Source organism: Erigeron canadensis, chromosome 8 (assembly GCF_010389155.1).
Source record: "Erigeron canadensis isolate Cc75 chromosome 8, C_canadensis_v1, whole genome shotgun sequence".
NCBI classification, from domain to species: Eukaryota; Viridiplantae; Streptophyta; class Magnoliopsida; order Asterales; family Asteraceae; genus Erigeron; species Erigeron canadensis.
Window position 1 is genome coordinate 39166317 of NC_057768.1, and position 13105 is coordinate 39179421.

At 33.9% G+C, this 13105-nt stretch overlaps 2 protein-coding genes across 2 annotated transcripts; both read left to right on the top strand.

Annotated features, from left to right (window-relative positions):
- Nucleotides 1–4786: 4786 nt before the first annotated feature.
- On the top strand, nucleotides 4787–8911 carry LOC122611309. The gene is made up of 6 exons (XM_043784319.1): nucleotides 4787–5434; nucleotides 6383–6594; nucleotides 7352–7646; nucleotides 7737–7822; nucleotides 7912–8003; nucleotides 8569–8911. Exons 1-6 carry the CDS (start codon nucleotides 5135–5137, stop codon nucleotides 8790–8792), a joined length of 1209 nt encoding a protein of 402 aa, XP_043640254.1. The 5' UTR covers nucleotides 4787–5134; the 3' UTR covers nucleotides 8793–8911.
- Nucleotides 8912–10337: 1426 nt separating this feature from the next.
- LOC122611310 lies at nucleotides 10338–12625 on the top strand. Its single transcript, XM_043784320.1, has 4 exons — nucleotides 10338–10822; nucleotides 10913–11121; nucleotides 11561–11837; nucleotides 12165–12625. The coding sequence occupies exons 1-3, from the start codon at nucleotides 10730–10732 to the stop codon at nucleotides 11835–11837; spliced, it is 579 nt and encodes a 192-aa protein (XP_043640255.1). The 5' UTR covers nucleotides 10338–10729; the 3' UTR covers nucleotides 12165–12625.
- The last annotated feature ends 480 nt before the right edge of the window (nucleotides 12626–13105 follow it).

The window sequence follows — 13105 nt, forward strand, 5'->3', positions numbered from 1 at the left end:
TCTCATCTATTCTATATTTATCTAAAATAACTATAATACCCTTTCTCTCTCCTCAAATCTCAACCAATCATCTTTTTTCTCTCTCCTCCATAAATTATTTATTCCTCCAATTCATTCAAAATCTTTTATCTCAAAAACCGTACATCGATAAATTATAAAAATTGTATGGGTGTTCTTAAAATTTCATGCTCTTTCATTAGAGATGTCATTCGATATACTTTCGACAAATTTTTAAATCCGAGGGCGGAGCCCGTATGGCTAATGCATTTGACTATCATACTCTATGACATAAACTCCTATAACCTATCATACTCTATGACCTAGGTATCATCCCACTATCTCACCGCCGCAATGCGCGGGTACTTGCTCTCGTATATATATATATATATAGGGAAAAGTAAAGGTGTGAGACAGCACCACCCAACTTGGGTGAAATCCCTCTCACATTCTAATTTTTTAATCTATAATATATAATACATAAATAATGGGCCCCCATGATATTTCCCATATTAAAAAATTAGCATGTGAGAGGTATTTCACCCAACTTAGGTGCCTAACAGCACCACCTTCACTTCCCCATATATATATATATATATATATATAACATGTTGAGTAATTAAGTCAATTCTTTAACCTTTTACAGTTAATGTTTGGTTTAATAATTGATCATATATCTTACGCGTTTTTTGAGAGTCAGTTTTGGTTTGTGCATTTGTGGTTTGCGATATGCGTAGTTGCTGATCTTGGTTCACTTTTATATGTGGTCTTGTGATTCATGATTATTGATTCGTGGATCGTACGTTGTCTTTTTAGTATTCTTGGTGATGTCGCTTATGTGTGTAGTGTCTGCCATGAGCCCGTGAGTCACCTTGCGTGGTCTGGTCGGGGGTTTGTGGTTATTAATTTGCATAGTTTGAAGATCGTGGTTGTGTGTACCTTGGTTTGGCTACCTAAATAATTGTTTGTGTAATTTGTATTGGCTTCTTAAGCTTGCTTCTTATTTAATTAATATATTCGTCTTTGAAATGAAAACGTAAGACCAAAAGATAAGTTAAAACAGTAAATCTATTAGTCAATTTTCATTAAGGTTTACGAATCTATAAAAAAAAAATAATAATATTGTATGTCATATTAAGTAAAAAATAGATAATTTACGATTATTTTTGTTTATTAAATAAAAAAATCAAAAATCTAACTGAATTTAAATTCTTAATCATTAAATGAGTAACTTAGTAACTTATATGAACAAACTAATGACACATGTATATATTACTGTGTTAATGCGTATTATTTTATGTAGGGAAGAGCTAGATAAAAAAAAAAGAAAAAAAAAAAAAGAAAAGAAGAAAAAAGAGATATATTCATAGTCATGAATTTTATAGGGACAAGTTTGGTGGGTATACTGGTATGTGCGAGTGTTTCTGGCAAAGGATGAAAGCCACGACTATTCTCCACATCACAACCGCACACGTTTAAGGACCACGTGCCGGCCACTTCCTTGTGATCCTCTGTGCCCACATGTTCCTGATTAAATTTAAATTAAAATTATCATTACTCCGTAAAAGATAAGATGCCGCCACCCATCGCATGACCAAAATGTTTTATCATAACAAAAATTAATCAAACACGAGAGTAATTTATTCATATCGATTAAACTGGTGTTGTTTGCTATTATATTAGTAAGCTAGAGGCATGTTCATCTGAATTCTATTATTAAGTTGAATTCTAAAAAGTCAATTAGCTACACCTTCTATTTTATTTTAATCCAAGAGTTAAGAAATATAAAAAAATTAAATTAATATGTAACTATCTACATTTTCTAATACGAGTATCAAATTATCTCACAACTATTACCACTAGATTAAATGAAAAAATTATATCATTGTTATCTTCTTCTTCTCTGAAAGTGTTTATTCTATTTATAATCTATAATACTATATAATAGAGAACCTCTTTTTCAATTCTCAATTAGGGAATTGAAACTACTAAAATACTTATTCTTTTTATTCATTAATTTAAACGAGAGTAAGTATTTGCGAGTTACGGCAATAAGATAGTGGGGGTGATAGGTAGGTCATAGAGTGTGATATGTCATAAAGTGTGATAGATCATAAAAGTTGATATGTCATAGAGTATGATAGTCAAATGCCTTAGCCGTACGGGCTCCGTCATCGGATTTAAAAATTTATCGAAAGTATATCGAATGACATTTCTAATGAAAGAGCATTAAAATTTAAGAACACCCATATAAATTTTTATGATTTATCGATGTATAGTTTTTAAGATTTTGAATGAATTGGGGGAATAAATGATTTATGGAGGGGAGAGGAAAAAAAATGATTGGTTGAGATCTGATGATAGAAAAAGGGTATTATAGTTATTTTAGGTAAATATAGAATAGATAGGAGGAACATTTTGAAGAAGTACTTAAAATCAATATTGAAAACTTAAGTTTAATGTTAAAAATCTATAGGTTTTTTGCTTTATAATATAGTATAGATTTCACTACCTAATATATCTATAATACTCTTAATGAATTAATTTACAACATAAATCCCTCAATCATTAAAATAACTACACTAACTTCTTTAACATCAATTACTTTTACATTCATCACCATTGCCGCCCCACCACCGCCACCACCACCTCGCGTCACTGTCATCATCAATGGCGTATTGTGCGGGCATATGACTCGTATGTTTTAGACGAGTTAGCTATTTTTTTAATAAGAACAAACATCTTATCTTAATATATACTATAAGACAGTTGAACTAATGACTTATTGACCAATCAAATCGTTCAATTTCATCAAATTGATTTTCGCTTATGTCATCATTTAGATTAACTATAAATTAAAAATCTTAATAATCATTATCCAGATATATTATTATATTAGTATTTATATTAATTTATAGATATATCATTAAGTTACACTTTTTTGTTTTTCATTAATAATTTACACTTTTTAATCCTGAATACTTAATTTATATTTATTTTCAGCCATCATCTTGAGAAGATTTTTTAAAAATCTTTTTAAAAAGTTACAAAAAATATTTATATTTAATTTTTTAATGTTACAATTATCATTAAAATCAAGAGTCATAACTCTCAATGGCGGTACCACATGGGGGGAAAAGGGGGCATTTAAAATTTAGATTTTGTTATGTATTTTTAAATTTTACATCGATTTTTAAAAATTTTCTATAGGTTTTCAACATTTTGACTCATTTTATATTTATTTTCACGAATTTTTTTTAATTTTACCCCCATTGACATTTCGTTATGGTATCGCCTCTGCTAATTGTTATTAGAGAATATGAAAACAATCGTAATTGTTATCTAAATATCATAGGACAGATGATTAAAAATAAACTTATTCGTGTTATGGTTATACATCATGATCAAATACATATACTTGAATGTCAAGTACAAGATCACAAGTATGTTTATATTTTAACTCTTAAAAAACTTTCATAATAATATCATATTATGAATACAATTGGTTTAAAAAAATATATATATTATAGAGAAATTACTATAATATGTGTCTTGTGGAATGACAGTGACGAACATGTGATTATTGTACTACAACTTGCAAAGTATAACACTTAGAACTGTATATCTTCAAAATTATAAGCTTTTATTAATTAAATGTATGAAAATCTAATATTAATAATTTCGTAAATCCCGTGTTCAGTTTTGGACACAGGTCTAAAATCTAGTACTATTCTATTCTTAAAATATAAACAATAAATGTTAAAATATGAAAAATTAGATTTCAAAGTAAAAGAAATGGTGAGGTGAGGCGACTCACCGAATAGTTATAGAACGAATAAATAGTCCATAGCGTAGGTATTTATGCGAAATAACCCAAGGATCAAAAGATAATAAAAAAATTTGCGAAATTTCAATGTAAAGTCGAGTAATGACAAAAATTGATTACTGGATGCGAAAGATTGGTTCCACTACAATACATATATTACTAATGGCTAAAATATCTTTACGGTCTAGTGGAGCCTTGACTAATGCATCATAGACATTATATTTTTACTTGAAAATCTATTACTATGTTTTATCGTATTAAAACAATACGAGTATAATATACACTCAATCTTATATTATGATTTAGAAATGATTCGAAATAAACCGTTTGATAAACAAAAATATAGTAACATAAATTTAAATTTTATATTTGTTACATGTTAATGTATTATTATAAAATTCATTCACGTAAATATTTATAATCATCGTTAGTATTTCCTAATATAACTCAATGGTGGGCATCAGATTTATATGCTGGAGGTCTCGAGTTCGAAACATAGGAAGGACATTTTAAGAAATTTTACAATAAAGTCCTTTAGTGAAGCAGACTTGAGTCTTGCAGAGAGGGCAGAGTTTTATCCCAATTAAATGTTGTGCCTTCGGACGGTTTAGTTGGGAGTTTCTCTTCCTACTAGGTATTGAGGGTGAGGTAGCTCTCTAGCACGGACACAATTAAGATAACGTAAGCTAAATCTTCTCTTGCGAGCAAATGATACACACCTTTAAAAAAAAAAAAATTATAATCATCGTTAATATTACAACAAAATTTGAAAGTATATAAGGTGTAATATAGTCGTATTTATTTGGATACACATATTGTGTGTAGGGGCGGACCCATAATCCATTTGGACCCTTTCCATCGCATCACATATACACCACCACCACCTACACACTTGTTTTACATCCTCTCATCAAACGTCCAAACAAACAAACACCCACCCACCCTGCCTTTCATTCATCCATCCATCCATCCATCCATCCAACTCACTACAAGAGACACTAGTCAAAGACTTTTTCTTCTTCTCCTTTCATTCTAGCAAAAAAAAATTCACAATCGGCCGATTCCTCATCTTTTTCTTAGCTATCTATCTATCTATCTATCTATCTATCTATCTATCTATATATATATACAAAAAAAAAAAAAATCCAATCTAATTTAATTTAATTTATCATCAAGTAAGTGACTTTCTAATTACCCAATTTGTCGAAAAATCATTTACATTTTCTGATCATAATAGTTAGCTGCTTATAGCATTAATAAGTTAAAAATAAGGTGTAAATTAACTTAAAAAAAGCAGCAGCAGAGGAAGAGATGTTAGGAGCTGGATTACAGTTTGGGCGGAGGCGCGTGGGAGAAGATGATAGGTTTTATAGTCATCATCATCATCATCATCCGGCTAAAGCTACATTAAATCGTCATCACCAAAATAATACTACTAATTTAACAAAGGGAGCTCAATCTGACGATACGACGTCGTCTGGTAGGATGATGAATGATTCAGATATTCAAATCCTACAGCCGGAGAAGCCTGCGATGGTGTCCCCGGCATCTAATTTACGACGCTTTTTGGAATCTGTTACTCCTTCTGTTTCATCTCAACTTCATTCTAAGGTCTCCTCCTCATCTTACATATATCTATATCTACATGTTGTTTCTGTATCTATATGTTGTATTTATGTGTATTGTTATGGAGTAAAGTAACTTTTAGGTAACATGATTGACTATCAGATTGGTCAACTAATTGCCTTCTTTTTCTATTAAAAAAAAGGTATAAATTTGGTGGTATGCTTTACTTTTCTTTTTGATTTTTAATTTAATAATAAGATTATTGTTTTTTTCTTTTTTCAAGTGGTGATTGGTGCTGCTTTTGTGATATGCGTATCTGAAAACTAGTGAACTTTGGGTAGATTGCAATCTTTTCTGGGCCACGAGGGTATCGGGCCGGTAGTGGGGAAGTGTTTAGCTGGTATGTGGTGGTGCTAAGGTGAGGAAGGGTGATGTGTCACGTGCTGATTGGTAGTGTTGTATCTCACAATGGGGAGGGGGTTAATGTTTTTTATATTCTTATTTGTATAGATAGAAGATACTTGATAAGTGGAGTTCAACGAAAGGAACCCACATTTTCCTAATGTTTGAATCCTTTCGGGGATGATAGGCAGTGCTTAACCCCCAATTATCTTTGGTCTTTACATTTCTGGCCTTCCAACTTGAGTTTCTCCCAATGGGTGCTGTATGAGCTGAGGGGAAGTGGGATAGGCGTGGCTAATTGAAGTTGTGGTCGACTGTCAGATCAGGACTCCGGTCTGAGTGCGCCTTTTCTCCTGTCTAAATCCTCGTCCCCATTTTTTTTTGATAAACTGAACTATTTTCTGTCTGCTGCAAGTGGTAAGGATTTTATATTAGTAAGAGTGTAAGACTAACATGATTAGTTGTGTACATTAAAATGTCACTTAAATGGCTAATGCTAGTACATCAGGTCCCAGTATTCATTTAAAAACAGGGTATTTAGTTGTGTATCTGGTTTAATTAGTGCTTTTGGTTAATCTTTGTGGACTGCAGAGAACTATTAGAGGGTGGAGGACAAGCGATATGGAACATCAGCCGTATTACATGCTTGGTGATTTATGGGAATCTTTCAAGGAGTGGAGTGCTTATGGTGCTGGAGTTCCTTTGATATTAAATGAGACTGATAGTGTGATCCAGTATTATGTACCTTATTTGTCAGGAATTCAAATATATGGAGACCCTTCAAAGTCTTCAATGTCATCCAGGTATTACAACAGTTCATATCTTTTGATGTACCTTTTTCTTCCCTTGCCAAGTGTTTTACATGTTACTGTGGATCACTTTGTTGTAATTAATAGTCTTTATGAGTTCATAATTTTTTTTCTTTGAGAACCAACCAAATGATTTTATTTAACTGTGTCTATATTTCATGCGGATTTATACATTGCTGCATTCAAATTATATTTGTTCATCCACAGGCCTTTTTAATTTTCAGCATGTCTTTTTGGTGGATCTGTATAACCTTGTTAGTAATAACTTATCGATTGCTTGAGTTATGATTGCTAGTTTTACTTGATCGGTAAAACATCACACTAGTTGCCAAGACTTGAGAGTTGAGAGCACTACATTGTTTACCATTAGTTGTATGTCTAGTAGCTAAGAGTTTTACGATGGGGAGTTTCCACTTTCCAGTTACTATATTGTTATGTAGGTTTTTGTTGAAAGTTTTTTCTTGCAGTATCAAGGTTTTCTTAATGTTGCAAAAGCAGTTTTAATTCTGACGTACTTACGTAATACATTATCATATACGAAGTATATCATTTTGATCCTAGATCTTCAGAAAAATTTTGATGCATGCTGCATTTGCGGTGCATGTAAATCTATCTTCTGGAACAGTTGTCTTCATTTCTTAGCTAAATTAACTTTCTTTCTTAAGTTGAGCTTTCTGCTTCCATGTAGTTTTCAGGTTCTTGAACATACATGTCTCATGATAATAAATGTTGTTCTGTTGTAACTCTTCAGGCGACATATTGAGGATAGTGATGGTGACTCTTTTAGGGATTCTAGTAGTGAAGTAAGCAGTGACAATGAACATGAAAGGGGATCTTTGCATTCTCCCAGGGAAAGACAGGGCAATCACCACCCAAATGGCAGAATATCTTGGCAAATGGAGCAGTTGTCATTGAATGATCAGCATCATGTACTTCAAGAAGGATTTTCTAGTGACGAGAGTGATTCTGCTAGCAACCAAGGTTGCCTGTTATTTGAGTATTTGGAGAGGAATCAGCCTTGGGGCAGAGAACCTTTGACCGATAAGGTTAGTTTATATGTAGTTGCTAGAAATGGGCTTATTTTGTTTCATTTTAACATTGTTCCAATAATTGATTTTCGTTTCTTGCTCTAACAGATACTTGATCTTGCACACCACTTCCCTGACTTAAAAACTCTAAGAAGTTGTGACTTACTACCATCTAGTTGGTTATCAGTGGCTTGGTACAATTATTAAGATCTGTAATCTGTGGTCTCAGTATAACATAAAAACATGAATGTGACTTGATGAGCCTTTCTGTTGCTTTTATTAGGTACCCAATATACAGGATTCCTATGGGACCAACTTTGAAAGATCTTGATGCTTGCTTTTTGACGTTTCATTCTCTTCACACTCCTATGACAGGTTAGTGGTAGATATATGCTTTCTAATAATGCATTTGGAAGCTGTTTGATGCTTGCTATTCCCTTTAAAGTGGTTATATGCCGCCTAATATTCACGCTCATGTCTTGAGTTGAGGATATATTTTGGCTAAAGGTGGAAAGATGAGTGGATTCGGTATTGGGTCAAATTGGATTTACGTTAAAACAGTTCATCTGTTGGTACCTTTGTAAACAGGCTGGGTACGGCTGACCCGTAACAGTTTCCCTCCATTTCCACCCTTTCTTTCTCTCAAAGCTGTTTTTTTTTGTGATTACAAGAACAATATGTAGAGCAATACTCTAAATCTAAATAAACGATATAAGAGGTTGCATACAGTAAAAAGCTCTTTGGGGGGATTTTCCATTCATTTGACCCTTTTTGTCCTCCATTTTTTAGCCTTGTTTATGTATTTGATTTGCCTTACCTTTTTGACATGAAACACAAATCCACCCATTCACAGGTAAATTGTTGAATATACCCTGGTTTAGCCCATCAGGTGAGGAGTCTTGTGTGTGTTTGTTGACAGTTTCATAATTGTTTGTTGCAGGCAATCAATGTGAACATCCACCTGTTGTAAGCTACCCTCATGGGACAGATGGACCTCCGGTTGTTTCTTTACCGGTGTTTGGCCTTGCTTCTTACAAGTTCAAGTCACCACTATGGGTCCAGAATGAGCAGATGCTGGTGAGCTCTTTGTTACAGGCTGCTGATGATTGGCTATCAATGCTTCAGGTCAATCATCCGGATTATCTTTTCTTTTCCCGTAGATGACATAAAGTTAACTTGTAATAACTTAGGCTTTTGTCCGAAACCCAAATCATTTCCATATGTGTACTTTGGTCATTGAGTTGGGTTCATTGATTGTTAAGTTTTGAGATTTTAAAAGGAAAGTATGGTATGGGAGTAAAAGAAAATAAAAAAGATTATCTGGTGCATAAAAATAGAAAAGAAAACAGGAAAAGCGTATGTTGGAAATGGCAGGGAAGTACGATGATAAGCTACATAAATAGCGAAACGTAGATGGGGTAGACGAAGCAGAACATGTGAGCTGAAAACCTGCTTTGTTGCAGAATAGTAAGGGTGAATTCCATGTTGCATGCTTTGTTTTCTAGAAATTGTTTGACATAACCCCCCCCCCCCCCCCCCCCCCCCCCCCCCCCCCCCTTTTTTTTTTTCTTCTTTTCCTCTTGGTGATCTGCCCTGTAAGAATTTTGTAACCTTACTACTTAGATATTAGATATTTATAGACTAGTTAGCTTCCTTTGGTGTATCTATGGATCAATTGCTGCAATGTAGGTGCAAGTTTCTGGTTAATGTTATGTTGGCATGCTGTGTTATAGAAGTTGCATTGCTTGAGGTCCGTTGTCGTTTATAACCCCATATTTAGTGCTTTTTGGTATTTTGAATTTGACCTGGTAGGATTATGTGTTATGCAATAATTTGATTTGATGCAAACGAGTGAGTGCCCGCTGTTTAGTCAGAATGTTTTGGTGCCCTTGATTGTTGTAGAATGGCAGTATGGCACCACTCATGGGGCATATATATTGATGCCAAACATGTATTGATTGTGGTTATGGTTGCTTGTCGCACATACATGTTTTTGTGTAGCTGCACTCTTGATACTTGCCGATTTCCACTGCCATGTCTGTTAGTTTTTATAAAGAAGCAAACATCAAATTGCTTATCGCCGCTTCCTACATTTTCTTCATTGTAGAGCCTGTGGTTACCATACATCAAGGAAATATTTTCCCATTGGTACAAGATATGTATATGACCGAGTAAGATCGAATGAACAAAGTTTGTCACCATATGTTAAAGTCATTTTCATTCATTCAGTTGGAATTGGATTAAGCTTATCTTGGTGTTATATTGTAATGTTTGCATCAGTAACTATATAAATGAGTGGTACATAGAGATGAAGGAAATGAGTCTGAAGAATCTATGGAATCATTCCATGATACAAGGACCATGGTTGGCTTAGAAAGGGTAGCAAAATATTCTAGGAACGTATGACCTGAAATCAAGCTGTATTCTAATGAATGGTGACTTCTACTGATCTAGAGAGCATCTCTTTGGTTGCATTAGAGGCTTATAGCCACGGAGCTTTTAGTTGAATTTTTGCAGAAGGCACTTCCATGAGATATCCGAAATCTTGAGCAATGAATACCACATGGAGAGAGCGGTCTTCACTCTTAACGAGAATTCGGTCAAATGTTGTGATGAAATATGAAAATTTTCAAATCCTCCAAATCATGATACTTTGATAAAATCTCATTACAAAGGGGACGATAGAAAACTTAAATTAAAAAAAAAAAAAAAAAACACAAGTAGCTTAATTTAAATAAAAAATTGTTCATGTATATGTCCAACTCCCATAAGCAAGTCCGAAATCAATGTCCCTTTTCCTTTATATGCACTTACCAAAACTAACATTATAACTAATGTTTTTGGCACATGTTGAGGCTTACTTTAAATCAAAAGTAGATTATATATGCGTTTACTTTAGTTCTTAACTTCTCCATTGATTTGTTCCAACTAATTACAGGTGTATATGCGTTTACTTAAGCTCTTACCTACTAGTCCATTGACTTTTGGTCCAACTAATTACAGCTCTTAATCAGTTAATTAAGTCCAAAAAGTAGCATTAGGGTCAATTGCATAATTGGTTACATCCATTTTCCTGACCTGTCTCTCTGCAGCCTGTGTAAATGGCGGTATCCATCCCTGTTCTCATTGTAATCAGTTTGCTTCACATCGTTGCCTTTGTTCTCGCCATAGGTGCTGAACGTAATCGTAGCAAGGTACTCAATATACTTCCAACACTTTTCATATACTAGTATTCATTTCAGATACTACATAGTCCTAATTATTTGTTGATGAATGCCCAACAGGCAAAGGTTGTTACAGATGGTAACTTTGATTACAATTACTGTTTATATTCCTCCAGTCCATCGACGTTATATGGACTAGTGGCGTTTAGTCTGGTGTTGGTTAGTCAAATGGTCGTTAACATCGTCACGAAGTGTCTGTGTTTCAATAAGGGTGTCGAGAGATGTAGTTTGAGATGCTCGGTCGCCACCTTCTTCTATATCATCTCATGGTAAGTTAATTTTTTTAGAAGTAATTATGGCGTCTTTTTGTAATGTTGTTTTTAAAAACATGACCTACAATATAATAACAAAGAAATATGTGATGAACAACTGCTGTTCTTACATGTATATGTGTTGTCTTTGAATATGCTGTCAGCTGCCTGTTTTGGTTTTATAATCAATATATGAACAGAAATGTAAAGTAGTTCTAACAAAAATCTCATTTTTAAGGTTAAATGTTAAGGTAAATCTTATGTAAAGTAGGTCTTTAGATGGAGGACTTGGGGAGTTCGATTTATATCAGAAAGAGATGAGATACTAGACTTTCTATGTTAAATTTGTTTATTTAATTTAAACTGGACTATATATATATTGAGTATGTAATTAGTATGACTGTGAACACTCAAGTGTCGATTTATAAGTAAGTTCTTCCCTTGTGGATGCTAACAGGGTTAGCTTTTTGGGTGCCGAAGTATGCTTACTGGGGGGATCAATCAAGAATGCCCAGCAAACCAAATACCGCACACTTAATTTTGGAACTACTACTGACCTGTCATGCGAGACTCTGCACAAGGGGGTCTTTGCTGCTGGAGCGATATTTGTGTTCCTATTACTGATAGCATCTGTTGTTTATTATTGGGTACATTCCATGCAAGATGCGGTTGACTCAGAACATCTTCAAGACGAAAAACTACCTATGATCTCTTCTGATTGTAATTCGACTTAGGTGCGTGATATCTCTTGCCAGTTTAATAATCATTGATCACGTCAGTGCTGGATTAGACTAAAAGTAGTAGTTTAATTTCTTCTGCAATTGAAGTTTTATTTCATTGTGTTGCCATATATATATTGTTGCCTTAATTTGAAGGTTATTGAATAAGAACACATGGATTGGTTCTTCTATCTTTTAAACAACTCCACACATAGTGAACCATTAAGCTCTAAAATACTCGCATTTCCTAACATTAGACCATCCCGTGTACTAAAACTAGAGTAGGTGCCTTGATTTGGAACTACTTAATAACCTTATTATGACAATCAAACAAAACCACAGGTGTGAGTTTCTTGATTAACAAATAGGGAAAGGACTGCCGCAAGTATCACCAACTTTTCTAGCATTAGGAGCGTTGATAAAATTCTGCAACTTCGGGTTCTTGATGTACTTGCAAAGGCAAGGTCGTTGTTCCTTGATCTTTCCACAGCAAGTTTCTGATGGGGCGTCGGATGCTAAGATTGCAGTGGCACATGGGACTAGGTTAATGGGGTTACAGTCCGTGGCTGCTTCAGTTGACAACCGAGAGCTGTTGAAGAGCACCACAAACACAATGCAGAATAGCAACCTAAGCAATTTCATGTTCTGAAACAAATATTTAACACCACTCATGATTTAGGAGCATATAGTGTCCAATGTTGTAGTCAAATTATGCAAAATTTGAGAGTTGTTCTTCAAGATTGTCTAATAATAATGAATGTTAACATCAATTACAAAAAATGTCATACTTATAGTAATCCAAATGCCTCATGTTGTTCTTGTCACATGCTATTTTTGCCAGAGCTTTGTAGGTGAGTAGGTTTAACAGTGGAAAGAGATGATAAAATGGTGCTACACAAATACAAAATTGTAGAGAAACAGAGAAATAAGTCGTTAGTAATATTATACTCACAAATATTTTTATAAACAAATTCTTATGCGTGTGTCACCAATTATACGGATTTCTAAATTGTATTCCTAAAATGTTTACTTAGAACGGTTCGAACTTAACATCTCTTGTACGAATCTAAAGACGCCTTACCATTAGGAAATCTTGATGGTGGTAAAAAGAAACATGTTCATCAAAAGTTTAATTCAGCGTCAAAAGGCAACATGGAAAACAATACCTTAGGTTACAAAAGAAAGTTGTGCATGAGATCCATGTTGGGCTAGGCTAAACTTGTTGGGCTACTTGTCTTGGATAGTATATGACTGACTATATGCTCATCATTCCTAACAAACGT